The sequence below is a fragment of the Fusarium solani genome, assembly GCF_023522795.1.
Source record: "Fusarium solani strain SB1 chromosome Unknown bctg00000003_1, whole genome shotgun sequence".
NCBI lineage: Eukaryota > Fungi > Ascomycota > Sordariomycetes > Hypocreales > Nectriaceae > Fusarium > Fusarium solani.
Genome location: NW_027072154.1, coordinates 2,646,255 through 2,665,065, shown reverse-complemented (window position 1 = coordinate 2,665,065; position 18,811 = coordinate 2,646,255). Strand labels below are relative to the sequence as shown.

Sequence of the window (18,811 nt, the reverse complement as noted above, 5' to 3'; positions counted from 1 at the left end):
TGGTGCCAGATGTTGAAGGAAGAAGAAAGGAGATGATGGGAGGCGAGAAGGAAACGGCAGCGCCGTGTTGGCGGATTGCCTACATGGGATTAGGGACCCGCTCCTTCCTCGTATATTTGGCATTGGCACCTTTGTTTCGGCAACTGACCTGACCTAATAAGCCTGGTCGCTGAAGAGACGGGAGGAGCGACCCAACACCGGCAAAAAGTTAAAAACAAAACCCACAACCAACCTACCTAACCTAGGCAGCTGGAGGCGAGACAGGCAAGACGCCATTCCCGGGTCATCCGCCCAATTGATGGGAAAACTACCTAGATAGAGACGGGGATATGCTTGCTCACGTAGACTACCTACGCTGCGATATAGGTCTGTTGCTGGCCACCTCATGTTCAACTATGCGTCTAGTCCCTCTACTATCGGTTCGGATCTAGTTACCCGTCTACACACTATGAAGAGAATAGAAATTCAGCCTGCTCATCATCATATCATCCCCACCAAGCCTTGCCTCTGGCCCAGTGCAGCTGCTCATGTGCCCCGGCCATCTGCGTGTCAGCCGCAACAGAGGCACATTAGTACAGGAGATAGGTATGGAGATAAAAATAAAAATAAAATGCAGTAAAATATTTCTTACCGCTCGCGCGGCCTGTTCATGCAGGGCCAACAAGCTGCTAGCCAGTCCCGCTGCACCTGGGTGGCCAGGGCTGGTAGACAAGGGATGGGCTTGGCTTGGTCTGCGCTGCCAGAGCGGTATGGTAACGTCCATGGTTGTCTTGGAACCTCGAGCTCTATTGCAGCACGTCCGTTGTACAGCCTCTCTATGCCCCATGTACTATATCCACGGGATGCTGTACAACAGGCGATTGCGCATCTCGCATCCGACGCCTCTTTTGATGCCGGAGTCGTTGTACGCAGAGGAGAATTTGTCTTCCGCTGATGCGGTGCAGGGTAGCATCGCTATCTACAACCCCCCTTATCAAAGTCATTGCGACGGGGACAGCTTCAACAATGGACCCATCCCACGGCTCCACGGTGATTTTTCTGCTTCTTGGCATGGCATTTGATCGAGTACATGCCGTCGTCAATCGGCCAGTAGAGCCCCTAGTTGCTCGATCGCCTCACTCGTTCGATGTGACGACATCTTGCTGCTCCCAGACGCGGCTCAACATCGTCAAAATGGAGGTTGTCAGCCGCGTCCCCAAGGCTCCAGACTCTTCTACTTTGCCACGATAGGAACATCTCTCTCGCCAATGTCTCATAGCACACAGAGGGCGCCACATCCGCCCACAGGTCCGACAACACCCGCGTCATGAAACCCCAGAGTTCTCAACTCTGTGAACCAGTCGCCAAATAAGTTCCCTTGTCTAAGACATCCCACGGAAAGCATCGCTAGTCAGCTCTGCTGAACCCTCGCCTCGGTACTGTGCTGTACAGTAGACGGCCCCAGCTGCAAGGAAACCCAGACACACCGAGGGCGCCGGTCTGGAGGCAAAAACCAACCATTTGGGCCCCGATCCAACGACGACGCCCCAGGACGAGTCATCGAGTCGCATCGCACGTACTGTAGTCTCTCGGATTGAAATTAACGCAGCACACAAGTAAAGGGAGGAGAGCGGCACCGCTCTGAAGACATGACGGCGTCACATACTCCCTAGGCACAGCACAGTAGGTGCACAGAACATCCATTGACAGTCACTCGACTAGCCCAGTAAAGGCTGGCGCCGATATCCACAGTCAACCATCCTGCTGGTGTGGCCATTTGTGCGGCTGGACCGCTTTTTCTTATACGAATATCCTTCTCAAGATATGTCCCAGGAACAAACCCGAGTCCTCGAGCTGGTTGGCAGGTCAATGCTGTGTCGTGGGCGCGATATCATAATTCTGTAGTTCCAATGATGAGCGTGAGCCAATTGGAAACCAGATCCGCTGGTTGACCTCGTGCAACTCTTCCTAGCTCGTAGATGGATGGACGTATATCTGAGTCTAAAGCCAGCAGCCATGACTTCACGGTCTGCGCCCATTTGCGCACTGCAGCAGGTACCTGACTCGCCCTGCACAGCCTCCTGGCAGCCTCCTGTCTATCACAGTGCCCTCTCCCAGCACCGACACGCCGGAGTCGAGGGTGCCAAGGCACGGCACTAAGCTGCATCAGACCACGAGGCAATGTCGAGGTGTGGGATGTTGACAGCAAATTGCATAGTCACCGTCAGCACGGAATGGATGCAACTCGCAAGCAGGGACTGGCGTGGGGATCTGGTTCAAGGACAGCTGGACAGGGGTTTGCTCGGTGAGCTGGCGACAGCCACGATGCCGGCACGACTGAAAAAGCAACGCCCGGAACGACCAGACTCCAAAACGGCAGGTCTCTTGGCTGCTGTCGAGGGCATCATCTCCGGCCACATGCTGAATGTCTCAGGTGAAGTCTGACAGGTGGGATGGGCCTCTGGGTCGTGGTCTTGCTTTGGGAAACTCGGCAGCTGGATCTGCGTGCATGGCCGTGGCTTGAAGGCCGTCCCTGTCTGCTAGTACCATCTCTGGCTCAACGGCTTTGGAACTGCGGTCGTGGTTCGTTGGTTCATTGGTTCAAAGAAGCAAGAAAACGGCGTTGAGGCGCACCCACATTCTGAAGCTTAGGCCCTGAGCCTTGGGTCCGTGGCTTGCTGCCAGGGTGAGTGAGTCGCCTTGGCTTGCCGCCATTTTTCCCTCTGCTTCTGCTTGGACCAGCTCAGTCAAGATCCAGGATGAAGCAGAATCCATGCCGGCGAATGGTTGCCAGTTGAGTCAAGTACCTATCGCTCTGAGCCGTCCGTCGTCCGTGCTGGTCAAGGTTACTACAGCCAGAAAAGCCAAGACCCGTAATGCCATGTGCAGACACGATAGTTTGCCGGTAATTAATCCAATTCTAGACAGGTGTGATGGGGCGTGGGAAGGGGAAGGGTCTGGACAAGTCACCGTGGCCAGCCAAGCGATTGTCGATTCAAGATCACGCCAGTTCGTCTGTCTGGACCTGGCCGGAGTCGCCAGAGAGTCCATTCCAGCTTTCTTCTGAGCGGTATGTCTCATCCTTTGCCACACCCTCGTCGCTAAAGGCTGCATCCTTTCTCAGCCTCTTTTCTCCGAGGCGGCATCGTGTATTGCCTGCAGCAACGTCGACGGCGACCAGACCAGACCAGAGGCATCGTGCGCTGCCCCGTCATTCACGCACGAGTCCGAACTAGACAGCTTTGAATACATCATCTCCGAGCTGAGTAGACTATAGCCTACGCCACAGGCAGGTCGCGTGCAGAATAGTCTGCGAATGCGATGGAGCAGCAGGCAGGGGCAGAAGGACGAGATCAACATCCATTGCCAGTCCGTCTATTTTGCCTTGTTAGTGCCCTGTCATGCACAATGAAGCCTTCCTTGGTTGGGCCGTGGCATCTCTCGCACTGGGAGCCAAGGTTCCCATGGTCTGGGAGCTAGGACGTGCAAGCACGGGACGGCGGGCAAGCCGCGCCCTGGGTCGGGACATTTAGCCATTGGCCTAGAGCTGGGCCGGCCCAACGGTCGCGGCTACGCCTCGACCGACGTAATTCCAACATGAAGTGACCTGTCGGTCGGCACCTCTGAAGCTGGAATCTCTCGAGGTAATCATTGTGACGATGTGGCACCGGGGCTCCGTCAAGCAGGGCAGGGATCAAGTTCCCGACTCAGGCGACTCGACTCGACTCGGAGGGTAGGCCAGGGCAGGAATCGAATCCAAACAGTGGCGAGCCAATCTCTTTCCCCTTGGAGCGATGCCGTTGGGATATCAAACCCGCCCACCATGGGCCAAAGGGAATCTCAACTGCAGAGCCCGGAGCTTATCCCGAGCCCTGAGATTAGAAAGGGAGGTTGGCATGTCACCACCCTAGGAGAATGGCGATCATCAACGATGGTGCTGGGTATGGGTGGCCTGCTGAACTGGGCGAGAATTTATCTGCAGGCTTGACGATGCGCAACTGGTCGTTTCATCATGGCCGGACTTGCAAGGCTACGGACGGGGTCGCCCTGGGATGCAGTTGGGAGCGGCCGCTCAGAGCAGGAGGGCCGGGGGAGCAGTAGTCAGTCAGTGGACTCTGAAGATGCCGCACGTTGACGGCAGCGCACCCCGGGCCACGGAGATTTTCTCCAGGGCTGCAGACATCGATACAGATGTGATATGCTATTAGTGTGGCGCCCGCAAGAGGTAGGTACAACTCCTGTCATCATCCATTCGGTCGACAAGGGCATCGGGCTGGCCTGACACCGTCCCAAGCCTGAGGTTGATGTGTGAGATCCGACACTCGCGAGCAACGGAAATTTTCTGCCCTCATGCGTTGACTCGTCCCGCGATGGTACTGTTGCATCCAGCCAGGCGAGGTGGTCTCCTCTTGGCCCGCACCTCTACGGCAGGGCCCAGATCTATTCCTCCGTCTCCAATGAGCAGGTACGTACATGCAAAGTATGTCGTAGCGGCCGGTATGATTTTGGGATTGCACTAGTTGGTTGGTAACCGACCGTTGCTAGAGGGTGCGGCAACGTCATGGGGACGGTCCCTAATTAGGAAGCGCCAGACTCGGGATCCTTCGAGACCATCCACAAGCAGCGCACCATGAAGCCCAGAAAGAGTGCATCAGGGAACATTTTCGTCTGGACTGTGCCTTTTTCTCCGTCTCGTGTCAAAGCAGGCGATAGGCCCGCCAAAGAGAGCGTCCGGTCCAGTCTAAGCGAACGCCAAGCAACTCAGCACCTGGTAGTGACAGCCGCACAGCGGGGAATGGCCCACTACCCACTGGATTCTGCGTGTGTGAGAGGTGGGTGGTAGAGAGGCTGCTGGGCAGCCCAGCCTCCAGGCCCCCACATCTCGCTCTTGCTCGCAAACCCAGACTCGCTGGAGAGGTTTCCTTGGTCCTGGAATTCACACCTCTTACTGCCCTTCAAAGGTGTACGCTTGAGTGGTGTCTCCCAGATGTGTGTTGGTAGACAGGCTCCTGAGGAGTGTAGCATCCATCTCAGGTGAGGCTGATAGGGCACTGGAACGAAGGGGGGCTGGCCCTGTAGACACTAGCTCTGCTCCTTGTCTCAACGGCACGGTGCTTCAGCCCCTCCCCCAGATACCAAGGCTGCCGATGCGCGCCGGGCCGGCAGAGATGACGACTTGCTAACTCGCTAACTTGGGATGGCCGTTGATCGAGGTGGATTTCCTGGGTCCTGGGACTTGCTAGGCGCTGGTGCAGTGTCAGCCAAGCACCTCCGGGGTTGGTTAGGCTGTGCTCTTGAAGCAGCCTCCCAGTCTGCAAGGGAAAGGTGCTCCCTCAAGGCGGGAGCTGATGCGGTGTCTTGTGTTGCTCAACATGCCGTGGTTGTGTCGTCGTTGTGACTCAAGAGCAGGACGGGAGGGAGCATCTGATCGAGGACCGAGTATCATCAATGGACGAGGGGATGAGAGCAGCATGTGGTGCAGCCGAGGGACTGACTGGTGCTGGGGCTGAACCTTGCACCCTGGCACCAGATCTTGCGGCATCGCACATTTAGCTTCCTGAGCGTGCTACCACCTCTGCATTGAGGTAGGTTGGTTCTCAGCGATTGAGGTTGGAGAGTGGAAGAGAGAAAGTGAAAGAGTGAGCTTCCGCTTGTGAGTGAATGGATTTGCGGAACCGTGCACTGAACAAAGAGCGGCTATTGGCAGGTGACTAATAACCCCAACCTCTGCTCTCGTTAGAGGAACCTTCCTGGACCTTACCATGGCAGCTGGCAGTGGGATTGGAAGTGGAGGCAGGTGCTATGGACAACTACTTCCCTGCTACCTTCTATCTAAATATGGAACTGCGGACGGGAAGCAGCTATCGATGGAGATGAAGAGGCCGCCCCTCGAGCCTATCTGTGTAGGGACCGACCTGGCCTGGAGCAACATCCATGGATTAATCAAATGTCATCGCAACAACCTACACGACACGACCTCGACCAGGCGTCCGTTTAACTCAGGCAGAGGCATGCGCCGGCATCCCTCATCCCCACCAACACCACCACCCAAGACAACCATGAATCCAAGCTACTATTCGCACTTTCCCATCTCCTCGAGTCCCAATCCCATGGATGTCGAGGGCTACCTTCAACCCTACTGCGCTTCGCCGCCGCCGCTGGTAACCTCTGGCTAAATTTACCACACCCAACCAAGGCTGGCCGTGTCATCCCAGGCTCCCGGGGCTTAAAGCAGGAAGCGCGTGCTGTAGTTGAGAAGCGCGGGCGACGTTGGATGTTGCCGGCCGGAGCAGCAGACCACCACTAGGATCACCAACCATCCCAACCCGCAACGAGCACAAGAGCCCTCCAATTGCGGCGCAACCGCCTGCACTAAAGCGTCTACACATGCCCACAACGAGCCTAACCAGAGCTTGGGTTACCGGCTATTGGCTGTGGATGGCAGACAAGGGCAGGGTGAGAGAGAGCAAGGCAAGAGAGCCCAGGGAAAGGCGACCCCCAGCTTTTTTCTTCTTTTCATCCCATCATTCTCCAACATCATCTCTTGCATCATCCGCCCCCCCATTTCCAAAACAACCCCAGTCCCAGTCCCATTCCCAGGTCTTAGCCCCGGCCCCTGTCTTTCATACCCCGGGCTTCCGGCCATCAGGGCATCCTTCCTGGCCCCCTTCGTACCGACAGGTTCACGGCGTACGCAGCATCGCGGTCTCATATGGTGACTGGACCCCTTCCTGCCAAGGCATCAAGAGGGACTTGGTTGAGTCGGAGCGGCGGCCGAACGATGAATATGTCTACCTACCTACCCATACCCATTGGCTTTCCTCAGCTCAGGCAGGTAGCTGGGGACCCAGGCTCCACCCTGACCCCGAGAGCCCGCTCACTGACGCCAACGCCAGCCAAGGACCAACACCAGCACCAACGCTGTGGCCAACGCCAACCTCAACACCCACGCCCGAAGGAGACGCAACCCGCACACCCTTCCTGCCAACTTGCGAAGCTCAAGCTTTACAGGCCTTCGGTACCTGGTTCCGCAATTAGCCACGAAGCACTGGACGGACTGGACTAGATGGGCAAGGAAGACCAGCGTCATGTCCAACCTTGATTTCGTGGTCCTTGTTCGCGTGCCATTGAACCGACAGACGAGATGGCTCCCCAGTGGTGCTGTTACTCGACAACTAACACTGTATCTGCGCCGCTAGATACATGATGTGCAGCATCAGCTTCGGATTGGCACTCACGGGCTCCTCAGATCTGGAACAGAGAAGCACTAACGTTCCGCTGACGCTTTGATTCTCCTGGGGCCCAAAGCTCCATGCCACCACGCGCCGCGCTGGTCTTGATGAATTGCAACTGCAACTCAGCCCACTTTCGCTTCACCTAGGCTCAGCAATTGGCCAATGCTTCTCTCTGCTCGACTTTATCTGGGCTCTCACCCTCTTATTTATCCTGTTGTCTCTGCCGCATCCACAAGTGGTCTCATAGAGCTGTGCCATGGCTTTTAGCTAGGCGTTGTTGCTTCTGTCTTGATATGAGGCTCCAGTCCCGCCCTCGCTTCTTGGTACCTAGCCGAGCTTGATGAATTCTGACTGATACTGATGGCTTCGTCCCTGCCAATGCCAATGCCAATGCCAATGCCGTCGTCGTCGTCCCGTCTTGCTGTTGACCCCCGCCGCGCCTCTGATAACCAACATTGATCCCCCGCTTCATGCCTCTCGGCTCCTCCTTCACTGCCCTAATCCCTACCCATGAACATACATCATGTGCCCTTCATCGGCCTGCTATTCTGCGATTCTGCAGGGTTACCGAGCAATTTGACACTAGCTGCGTTCTTGGGTTTGCTGGGCCCCTCGCCCATTTCTGGCTTCACCCCTCCACCCCCCCTTCTTCCCTCGGCCGGGCAGAGAGCCCGTGGACAACCTCCACATCAACCATCTCCACAGGCACCGCCATACCGCCCTGGTACCTAGGCTTAGCTCACCTTGGTCCGTCAAGTTAGTTGCTACTTACAAGACGAGACTACGGATACCTTACCTACCGGTCGGACTCGAGCTGCGTCTTGCTGTGCTGCATCTGGCTGCATCTGCGTCCGCGCTTGCATCTGCATCCTCGTCCACATCTTTTCCCTTGACTCTTTCTCGCCTTGGCCTAGTTAAAACCGCTGGTTGGCGGCTTCTCCATTTTGCTGCTCGAATTCCCAGCCGTTGGGTTGTTCTTCTCCTCATCGTTTTCTGTCAATCCCATCCATTCGGGCCTGCCGATTTCTACCCAGCCAGTCGGCGCTCGCCCGTCTCTGTCGACGGCTCCCATCACTCCATACAGCTCTCCAGCTTGACAGCCCTTGTTCGTCTTCCTTTGTTAGCTCTCACGCCCCCCCTACAGCTGCTGGTTAGTAGGCAGGTAGGAAGGCAGGCAAGGAAGGTAGACTCGAGGAGCATACACCCTCGGCCGATAAGACAGGTCCGTTCTGGTCAAGCTCAGACAGGCAACGGACGAGAAAGGCTGAAGACTCCCTTCTCATCATCGCCCTCATCCTCTGGTGACACTCCTTCGCCTTCAGGCACGCCCCAATCACAACCGCGTATCGTGTCTTATTGCTCCTTGCGCGCCCAGACAGAAAAAAAAGGCCAGCCCAACACAACACAGCACAACACAGGCGAGCAAACCTCTGACGCATCTCTGGGGCCCAAGACAGGCGGAGAATTCTCGTCATGGACCTCTACCGGAACCCTTGACTAGCAGCCACTCTAAAATCAGAGCCAGGGTCCTCTCCGAGGCCTTGTCATCAACCCTGAACCCATCCCAGCTGCATCTCAATCGCGCCGCCCACCCCCGGCAGCCCCAGCAGTCACACAAAAACCGACTGCGGGCCACCGTCCAGCCTCCGTCCGCAGTCCGACTTGTTGTGCTCACGGCCTGCCGGCCAGGAAGGGCCCGAAAGACTTAACTCTCCCCGTCCTCCTTCGTCCGGTTCCGCCTCTCAGGTTCCGGTCCTGGGAACATCTGCAGCTGCCCGACTCCGTCTCGACATCCAACTGCACGGCCTCATGTCGTATCACCAACCCTCCCCAAGATCCATCTTGTTAGTATCACGGGTGCAGCATCTCGTCTCACGGCTCCTCGTCCTCACCCTCGCTTGTCGCCTCCTCTGACCCTTGGCCTTTTGCCTCGCTGCCGCAGCGAAACACCCCCAACATCAGCTTAATACTCTGCCTCTCCTGGACTTGTCCTTCTTTCCTGCCACCTCAGCTCTGCAGATCCTCGAAGCGGGGCAGCCTTCTTTCCTCATCAGTCTCGACAACCTTGCAGCCGTGGACTCGACGGCCTGATTAGCTCTTCCGACTGGCTAGAGCTGCCTGTTATTTCAAACCCTCGTTCTTTCGACAGACGAGCCCATCGCCGGGGAAGCCTGCGGACCCAGGGCTGCCGCGGGCGCTTGACGGGCGCATGTCAGCAGCTGGATACCAACCTCTACCATACATCTGGAGTCCACAGCCTGAAAGGAAGGCCAGCCTTGACCAAAGGCCCTGTCTGTTGTTGTTGATTTGGATTGGGACCTTTCTGTCCAGCCGACTGATCATCCTGCAGCACCTCTCCCCTCATGGTCACCAGTAGCCCCCTCTTCGATACAACTTCTATTCCTCTCGGCCAACGCCGAGGCATCACAGATCTGGCGCAAATAGCTTTGGATCTGACCTGGGCACCCGAGAGAGCAGATCAGGACGCCATTGCTCGGTCTCGGGCATATCCCTCTCCGCCCATGTCAGGATCTCCGCCCCTCCCCCGAAGCCGCCCCAAGAAGCTGGTGATCGTGGCCAAGTACCTGTTGGCTATTCAAATCCCAATCGTCAGGATGCCTATCGAGGTAACCTGCCTCAACAACCTCCAATTGATCGCCCAGGACCAATCAATATGCAGCCCACGCTTCCAAGGTTGTTCCAGCAAGAAGTTCCCGACGCTTCCGCATACTCATATCGCAGGCCGGAGGAAACGGCACCACGACCTGTATCCTATGCTCAACCAGGCGCTCCGTCCATGTCTCAACCGCCAAGCTACATCCCCCCTGGTGGGCTTGGAGCGCCTGCGCCCTATCCTCCATCTGCCCGGCCAACGGGCGCCGAGAATCAGGCAATGACTTCGCCCAAATCGCAGAGGAAAACCAAAGGCCATGTGGCTTCTGCGTGTGTTCCTTGCAAACGAGCCCATCTTCGGTAAGTGGCAACTCGTGCGAAGATAATCCCTTACCCCTGAGCCTCACATGCTGACTTGCAGATAGTTGCGATGGTATGTATCCGTATCCTTCCTTCTTGCCAGGCCCTGAGAGCACTTGCGCGATGTGGTATCCACTTCCTGTTGTGTGCTGAAGTTTTCCCGGAGTTTGTCGATGTCGAATGCGCCTACCATGCTTTTGGATAACATGGACACACAATTGTACTATGTCCTAGTGGACTAGTCAGATTGGCATGGCAGCTTCCGATAGATAACCCCCCAATAAGAGAAGCCGTCTCTGTGTTGGTGAAGAAGGGGCTGGGGTTCAAAGATGGGAGGCCTGGCACTCGTTCTTAGAGGACCACTTGGAGCTTCAAACGATGCAAGATGTCGATTCAGGGGCTAATATCGAGGATAGCGCAACGGCCATGCTCGAGATGCGTGACGAACGGAAAGGAAGAGTCTTGTGTGGATGTTCAACATAAGAAAAGGGGTCGACCACGGTTAAGGGACGATCGAGATACGCGTTATGACCCGTCCAGGTTTCCGCACCCTCAGGATGCTGCAGCAAGGCGACCGCTTAGCATATACCCTTCGGGTGTGCCAGTAGGCCCTGGGTATGCTGGTCCCCTTTTTACGGACTGGTTCTGCCATTTCGCTAACCACTTGAATCAGAGAACACATGGCTCCCAGGTACCTCGAACGAACACCGAACACCGACCCTACTCATTACCCAGCCCCTTTGCCGACTGCCACCAGAGGTGGAGAGCCCGTGGCTTTCCTAAACATGAAGATGGACTTTGCGAAGACATCGCCGGCTTTTGCTGAGGCTGTGGGACACCCTGTTCTTCACGGACAGAACTTGAGTGATGTTGTTGCTTCATCAGACAGGGATAAGGTATTGTCGATTCGAAGCCAACTCATCGAAGAGCAGACGAGAAAGGAACCGAATTACCTCCCTCCCATACTCGCTCGGCTCGACCACATCATCCAGGGACTTGGATTTGGGGCGGAGGAAATCGGGCGGTTCCAGCTTGACCGCCAAGAATACCTGGTATTCAGAGGTGTTGATGGCCAACCGAGGCAATTCCCTATCCGTCTCGGCCTCGCGAAAGAGGGATCCATCTATTTCGTGGTCATGATGCTCGGCTTGAGATATCCCTTGCCGCCTTCACCTGTCTCTCGAGAGGTGGCGCATGGCTATGGTTCTCAACCGCCGACTCCTCAGGCTGCCTATAGTCAGCGAATACCGCCGCCAGCGTCAGTGCCAGTGCCGCCACCCTTTGATCCGACACGAAGCCGATTCAACGACATGCCCTTGGTATCTCGACCGGCTCCTGGGCCCTCAACGCAGCTGCCGGCAAATCTGTCTCCTCGTATTGCTGTCGGTGCTGGGGCGACGTCATATGCGGCATCACCTAGCCGTACCGAATATGCAGGCCCGCCGTCATATCATGTTCCCCGAAGCGAACTACCTCCTCCGAGCGGACCACGGCCTCAAGCGTCGTTTCAGCTTCCGCCGATCCGAGCCCAGCCAGACCAGCCTGGGGTACGCCCATCGGGGGAGCAATCATGGCCTCGGGGGGAGCGGCCAAGTCGAGTTGATATTGGAGGCCTGATCGATAAGCCCGATGCTCCAGGACGGCCGCGGTAGTACCGCGAAAAGTTCCAGTGACGAGGCGCAAGGGGACAGCGCCATACTGATAATGAAGGGAAACTAAACATTTTTACATGATGAAGGGGGAGCCCGGATGGGTTGTTTGATTTTTTGATTTTGGGTGTGATGGGATTTCGTGTCTATAAGGACACCACAGCATGTACAATAGTCCTATCGGTGTGATACACCACATATACCGTTTTTGTTTTGTTGCAGGAGCGAGGAAGCCAGCAGGGTATGGATGGGATCCTGTTAAGGAGGCTGTTTCGGGCATTTCCAGCCGGCGGCGTTGGGTTGTGTTGAGGACGTTGAAATGGCCACAGGCTTGCAGGGCTGAACAAGCGGCCAAATGACTGGTTGAATTTGATTTTAGCTGACCCCTCTGTGTTGGGCAGCTCTGTATGAGGTTGTGTTCCTTGATGGTGAAAGAGAAGCTCTAGATGAGCAGCGTGATTGGTTCCAAGGGTTGGTGAAGTCTGCTGGAAGTTGTTGCATTTTGAAGGCGTTTTCAAGTATACCCAGGAGGGAGACTCGGTCGCAAGGAAAACAGAGAGTGGGCGGGCCAAGAGGAAGAACTCGAGCCAAGAAGAAGGACGATGCTGGCTGGCCGGTATCAAGGCAGACCTGCAGATGAGGGTTGGGCAGCATGTTTGTTTATGCGTCAAGGACACATTGGGGTCTATGATGAGGGGGACGATGCAGGCACGGAGAGACGGAGAGTGGGAGGTAGAGGATCTCGTTGTGAATACTCAAGGACGATGTTGAAAGCAATCCATGCGACGTCCCACGTGTTTGGTGCTGGTTACACAACGCAACAAGCATTGATCCCTGGCGAAGGATCTGATCTCACTGCAAAGCAGTTGGAAGGGAACGAGAGGGGGGAGGGGGAGAGCGAGAGATTGGCGCAGAGATGAGGCAGCCAGGGGATTAGAGCCGAAGCCACCAATGAGGCGGCGGGAAAGACACGGCAAAGGAAGGCGGGAAGAGCAGGTAGTGAATGGATGGATGCAGAAACGTTGTGCGTGTGTGGTTTGTGATACCAAACCCGTGGCCAATGCGGCCAGCACCCGAATTTATCATGGAGTCAGTCAGCAGGTGAACAAGGGTTCCTTGAGAGGGGGCGTGTGATGTATGGACGGAGGGAGGGATGCGCGCGTCTGTGTCTCGATCGATGGTCGCTCCTTTATTTTTATTTTTTAATTCTCCGAGAGCCCTACAGAACGGCCCGCTCCCTCCACTCCCGGGATCTGGGCTTGCGTGGTGGCCGCCGTGTGTCGGGGATGGGGATGGGGGAGACAAGAGGGACCCGGGTGCCGGAGACGCGAATATCGGAGTCGAGGTCCGGCGCCCCGACGTTGTGGCCCAGGTGCTGGCTGGATGGGGCGGCGGAGGCTGGTGGAGGACATCACGGGCTGTGGGTAAGGGCCTGAAGGGGCAAGTTTTGGGGGTATAAAGAAGCAGTTTTAATATTGAACCAGGCACCTATATCTCCAAACATCCATTCTATCCATAACGCCTGTTAGCCAATGCGAATTGGCCGATATGACCCATCAACCTGGGGGCAATGGGAATTCTACAATCTGACCACCCTCCCCTTCTAAACAATAACAGACAATCCAGAAAAACATAATGCCGAGGGTGATAACAATCTGAAGACGGGGAAAGGTGACCCGGAAATATTCGTGGTGGTAGATTACAAGGGCTCGTTGGGGGACCGTCTCTGGCGCCGAAAGGTCAGGAAAACTTGTTGTTGTTATCGTGTCATTGAAGCTTCGGTGCATGGAAGCTTCAGCTGTGTTCCGGCTGTGTTGAGTTGCTCTGAAGCCCCCCACTGGCCTCATGCAGCCTATTTGACCTTGCCGAGTCGGGTCGACTGAAGAATGTGCTTCCTCTACTGCCTAGGACTTCTTGGGCGTCGGCCCTAGCGCACTAATATCTGGCAGCGTGACTCTGGGCCTGATGGGAGTGAGATTCCTGTTGTTGGAAAGGCGGTCGAAATCGGCGCCAGGGTCGCCGCCAGCGACCGGGGTGGGGCCGGGCTGCATGTAACGGAAGGTGTCGTCGGGGGTAGCTGGAGGCTGGCTGGCGTTGGTCGGGGCAGCAGGCGACACTGAGCGCGTGTTGGAGGAAATAGATCTGATAAGTGGTTCATGTCAGCAAGGAGCGTCTACTGGAAGCGTCACTCTCGCTCGGGAGAGAGTTGGGAGACACGGGGAAGAAACGTACGGAGGGTGAACCTTAGTAGACGGATTGGTTGTGGAAGGAGCCATCTTTAAGATGTTTCTGAGAGGGTGGTCGTGCTAGAGTGGGATATTGTTTGGTGATGGATGCTTCCCAGGAGGGCCGTAGCTGGGTATTAATGGTTTGTCGAAAGACGGAGGGGCTTGATTCAGAAGGGGTGCAGCAGAAGCAGAACTTTAAATAAGAGCTACAGTTTTTGCGAACCACGAGGCAGATGGTCAGCAATGGATCTAAAATACAAGTGTGTTTTGGACGATTGTTTTCAAGCCGTGGTCCTTTCTCAAGTGTGTGCGTACCACGGTTGAAGTGGAAAAATTCATAGCCATGGATGACGACAAGGAGGGTGGTGGAGCTGGAGGTTTGCGCCTCACAGCCGTGACTACCTACTCTAGGCTGCCATGGGCACCTTGGAGTACACGGTACGTCAATTCCGCCCACAGCTGTGTTTACTACGTAGGTATAGACTTCAAAGATGCCTGTTAGCATCTTATTCATGTTGATCCATCTCTGGTGGACCTCTTAGAAGCCTCATGTTCCTGACTGGCGTACCTGAATTGGGATCCCTGAACACATGACAGACTCTCCGTGATAAACTTGCATTTTGTGTCAATGACAAAGTCTGACAGACGCATGCAACCCAACTTCCCGGTACCGCGCGAGACAATGTTGCAACATGGTTAACAAGCAGCTACAGACTTGCATTGGGAATTCAGGTGAGGGAAGAGAGAAGCACGGTAAGCGCCCAGCTGCCCCAACTGTCACGCCCCGGAAAGTTTTCCTGTGTCTCACACTTGTGGTGATACTTGGATGACCTTACCAGTCATCCAGGCAACAACTGACCTTTTTGCCACCCAGCACAGCGGTGAAGAGAGTAAAAATCTGAAATGAGAAAAGATTTGCAGACTTTTCCCATCGTCAGTGGGCGATGTACGAAAGGAGAGGAGGCGCATGTTGTCTCAACGTTTGGCGTACCGTGAAAAGAGTGAAGTGGATTAGCAGAGGCACGCGCACATGCGCCACGGACTAGGCGCCCAGGAAGAGTATGAAATGGAAATTGCAGAGAAAGGAAAACAAGGCAACGTGGGACTGCGGGGCTCAATATGAGTTGAAAAGGACAAAGGATAGAGGCTGTGAAAGGGCGCAGTGAAAAGGACAATGACTCAATATACCAATATACAGAGTTGAACTGTCATATTCGACGCTGGGCAGAATGCTCGGCTCAACTTCAGAGGCTGTGCTGAGCGCCTCGCTTCAGGCTAACTTGGACATTGAATCGCCCAAGAGAAAAAGACTAACAAGGCATCTTCATGAAAGAGATTTTTGTTAATTGTGTCCCTTTTTTGAGGTGCAAAATTTCACATGCACATTTAGTGAAATGTGCAAGAAACATCCCGCTGCCCTTTGAGACATTGTGAATGGGTGAATTGCACTACGCTATGTCACTGGCTCACAGAGGCAGGCACCTGCTTCTGGCCCAGCAGTACCTACCTTAGCTTGCATTGGACCACATCAACCTGTGCCTGGCCAACTACCTATGGAGCAAGACCGCGGCGCGGGGGATGGAGATTGAGGTTGAGGTCGGGCCATGGTTTGGTTGCGCCATCCCATCCCCGCGCGATCCTCGTACTCACAGCCCTGGAGGGCTGATTCACACGGGCCTTCTTGAGCTAATCTGTACTGAGATCTTTCGTTGGGACCAGGGTTCTTCAGGGCGAAGCTGCCTTGCAGGGTGATGAGTTGTTCAATGTGGAAAAAGAAAAAAAAAGTCATGATATTGGACCATAGGAAATAGAGTTCAGGCATAAGCTGACGCATCCAGGGCAATTCAGGGGAATTCTTCTTTGACGGTGTTTGGTTTGCTGCTGTACATACCTGCAATCGTGATTCGGTATTACTACAGAAGGCAGGGACCAGCATGCAAAGCGCCGTATCACGTGCCACACATGCCCAGCTGCCTGTTCTTCCACTGAGGCCACCGGCATTTCATCCGATCACCAGGTCCTTGTTACCTCACGGATTGCTTGGCCTGGGTTACGCGCAGTTCGTCCTCTCCTGCATGAACGCGCCTATTTGTTTTTTTCGCTTCCCTTCTTCTGGACAACGTCAACCAGGTCAGGCCACCACGGCCGAACAACCCGGGCCCCCAGGGGAAACGAGAGATGAGATAACAACCAACGAGGAAACGGACATGGGATAAGAGACATCAACCAAACCCGCACATGACCGTGCTTCTTGCGTTACGAGTACTATTTCCACTTTCATCTTCGCGCGCATCTACCTCCCTGAACCCGCATCATTTTGCTGGGCCAGTGCGTCGAGACAACACAGCCCCGGGCGAGTGCGTACCCAGCCTTGCTTGCCCGACTCACACACATCATGGCTGATGTTGACATGGGAGGTGTCCCAACAATCGACAACGGCATTTCCCACGCCGGCACAAAAAGGAAAGCCGAGAGCGACCCCGACGAAAGCAGTGCCCCCCGAAGAATAAAGGTAAGCGAACTATCTGCGGCTGCCTTTGCCACCTTGATCACAGATGTAGCTTACCTCCCATGCTGACATGAAGCCCAGGCACTTGACCCCAATGTCGTCAACAAGATCGCCGCCGGCGAGATCATTGTGGCTCCTGTCCATGCTCTAAAGGAGCTCATTGAGAACGCCGTCGATGCGGGCGCTACCTCCTTGGACGTGATGGCCAAGGATGGAGGCCTGAAGCTCCTCCAGATCACCGACAATGGCTGCGGAATCCAGGTGAATGACTCGGCCACCACACCCATATGACTCACAAGGCTGATTCCCGGGGCAGAAAGATGATTTGGCAATTCTCTGCGAGCGCCACACCACCTCAAAGATCAGCACTTTTGAGGACTTGTCCTCGATTGAAACCTATGGATTCAGAGGCGAGGCTTTGGCCAGCATCAGCCACATTGCCCACCTGTCTGTCACCACTAAGACTAAGGACTCCGACCTCGCCTGGCGGGCTCACTACCTCGACGGTAGACTGACTGCCCCAAAACCTGGTCAGTCAGCCGAGCCAAGAGGTGTGGCGGGTCGTCCGGGCACTCAAATCACAGTTGAAGACCTGTTTTACAATGTGCCCACCCGCAGAAGGGCCTTCCGCTCTACTGCTGACGAGTTTAACAAGATTATTGACATGGTTGGCCGATACGCCGTCCACTGCAAGGGCGTTGGCTTCACCTGCAAGAAGGCAGGCGAGGCATCGACCAGTTTGTCAGTACAGGCCCACGCCACCGTCATTGACCGCATTCGCCAGATTCACGGCAGCAGTGTGGCGAATGAGCTCCTGGAGTTTGCGACTTCAGAAGACCGCTGGGGTTTCAAGGCCGAGGGCTACGCGACCAATGCAAACTATTCGGTCAAGAAGTCAACGCTGCTCCTCTTTATCAATCATCGATGTGTCGAGTCAACACATATCAAGAAGGCGGTGGAGCAGACGTATAGCAATTTCTTGCCCAAGAATGGCCACCCGTTCATCTACTTGAGCCTCGAGATCGACCCGGCTCGGGTTGACGTCAATGTCCATCCCACCAAGAAGGAAGTCCACTTCCTCAACGAGGATGAGATTATCCAGGCCATCTGCGAGCATATCGAGTCGAAGTTGGCTGCTGTTGATACTAGCCGAACCTTTATGACGCAGACTCTTCTGCCCGGGGCAAAGCCTGTTGAATCAACACCACAGACTGAATCCGACGGGACTCCGAGCCGAAGAACGCCGGCAACGAAAAGAGCTAGAAGAAACTCGAATGACCTGGTTAGAACCGATACTGCCGAACGGAAAATTACATCCATGTTTGCTAGGGCTGGCCCGAGCGAGTCCACGGCGTCGGACGATCGTGCAAGAGATGCATCTGCGGCACCCGAAGCTCTGGAATATGAGATGGTGGATCGAGAGACGGTCCAATGCCGACTCAACAGTATAAAGCAGTTGAGGCACGATGTCAGAGAAGACATGCATAATGAGTTGACAGAGATTTTCTCCTCTCATACCTTTGTTGGTATCGTTGACGACCAACGTCGGCTCGCGGCGATCCAAGGAGACGTCAAGTTATATCTGATCGACTACGGCCGGACATGTTTCGAATACTTTTATCAACTTGGCTTGACAGACTTTGGCAACTTTGGCACCATCAGATTCGGCCCTGCACTGGATCTCCGTGAGCTGCTTCGAATGGCAGCTCAGACGGAGAAGAACGCCATTGCCTCGCCTGATGAGGACTTTGACGTTGAAACCTTGGTCAACCGAGTGGCAGATCAGCTCATTGAGCGTCGCGAAATGCTGCTCGAGTACTTTTCTCTTGAGATTTCCCCCGCTGGCGAACTTGTCTCGCTGCCACTTCTCATTAAGGGATATACTCCACCCCTGGTCAAACTCCCTCGCTTCCTCCTCCGTCTTGGCCCTGCTGTCGATTGGACCGAGGAGAAGGCGTGTTTTGAAACTTTTCTGCGTGAGTTGGCCACTTTCTACGTCCCGGAATCGTTGCCAGCACTGCCGGGCGATCCAGAAAGCCTTCGCGAGGAGGAAATTGACGAGGATTTGCGTGCTCGACGGCAGCATGTGAGGCACGCCGTACAACACGTTTTCTTTCCGGCGTTCAAGGCGAGACTGGTGGCGACCAAATCACTCATGCAAGATGGAGTGCTGGAGGCTGCAAGTTTGAAGGGTTTATATCGGGTGTTTGAACGGTGCTGAGGGTCATGGGAGTATCT

General features: G+C 55.2%; 4 protein-coding genes across 4 annotated transcripts; 2 read left to right on the top strand and 2 right to left on the bottom strand.

The window, feature by feature from the left end:
• Positions 1–2,409: 2,409 nt before the first annotated feature.
• On the bottom strand, positions 2,410–2,754 carry MRS44_006399 (uncharacterized protein; the record flags this gene model as incomplete). Its single annotated transcript, XM_065621750.1, has 2 exons — positions 2,410–2,551; positions 2,618–2,754. The coding sequence occupies 2 exons, from the start codon at positions 2,752–2,754 to the stop codon at positions 2,410–2,412; spliced, it is 279 nt and encodes a 92-aa protein (XP_065477822.1).
• A 6,823-nt stretch (positions 2,755–9,577) lies between these two features.
• On the top strand, positions 9,578–11,839 carry MRS44_006398 (uncharacterized protein; the record flags this gene model as incomplete). The annotated part of the gene is made up of 6 exons (XM_065621749.1): positions 9,578–9,841; positions 9,895–10,187; positions 10,253–10,260; positions 10,585–10,651; positions 10,728–10,802; positions 10,861–11,839. The coding sequence occupies 6 exons, from the start codon at positions 9,578–9,580 to the stop codon at positions 11,837–11,839; spliced, it is 1,686 nt and encodes a 561-aa protein (XP_065477821.1).
• A 1,901-nt stretch (positions 11,840–13,740) lies between these two features.
• Positions 13,741–14,112, bottom strand: MRS44_006397 (uncharacterized protein; the record flags this gene model as incomplete). Its single annotated transcript, XM_065621748.1, has 2 exons — positions 13,741–13,978; positions 14,069–14,112. The coding sequence occupies 2 exons, from the start codon at positions 14,110–14,112 to the stop codon at positions 13,741–13,743; spliced, it is 282 nt and encodes a 93-aa protein (XP_065477820.1).
• Positions 14,113–16,459: 2,347 nt separating this feature from the next.
• MRS44_006396 (uncharacterized protein) lies at positions 16,460–18,794 on the top strand (the record flags this gene model as incomplete). The annotated part of the gene is made up of 3 exons (XM_065621747.1): positions 16,460–16,576; positions 16,655–16,834; positions 16,890–18,794. 3 exons carry the CDS (start codon positions 16,460–16,462, stop codon positions 18,792–18,794), a joined length of 2,202 nt encoding a protein of 733 aa, XP_065477819.1.
• Positions 18,795–18,811: the final 17 nt, after the last annotated feature.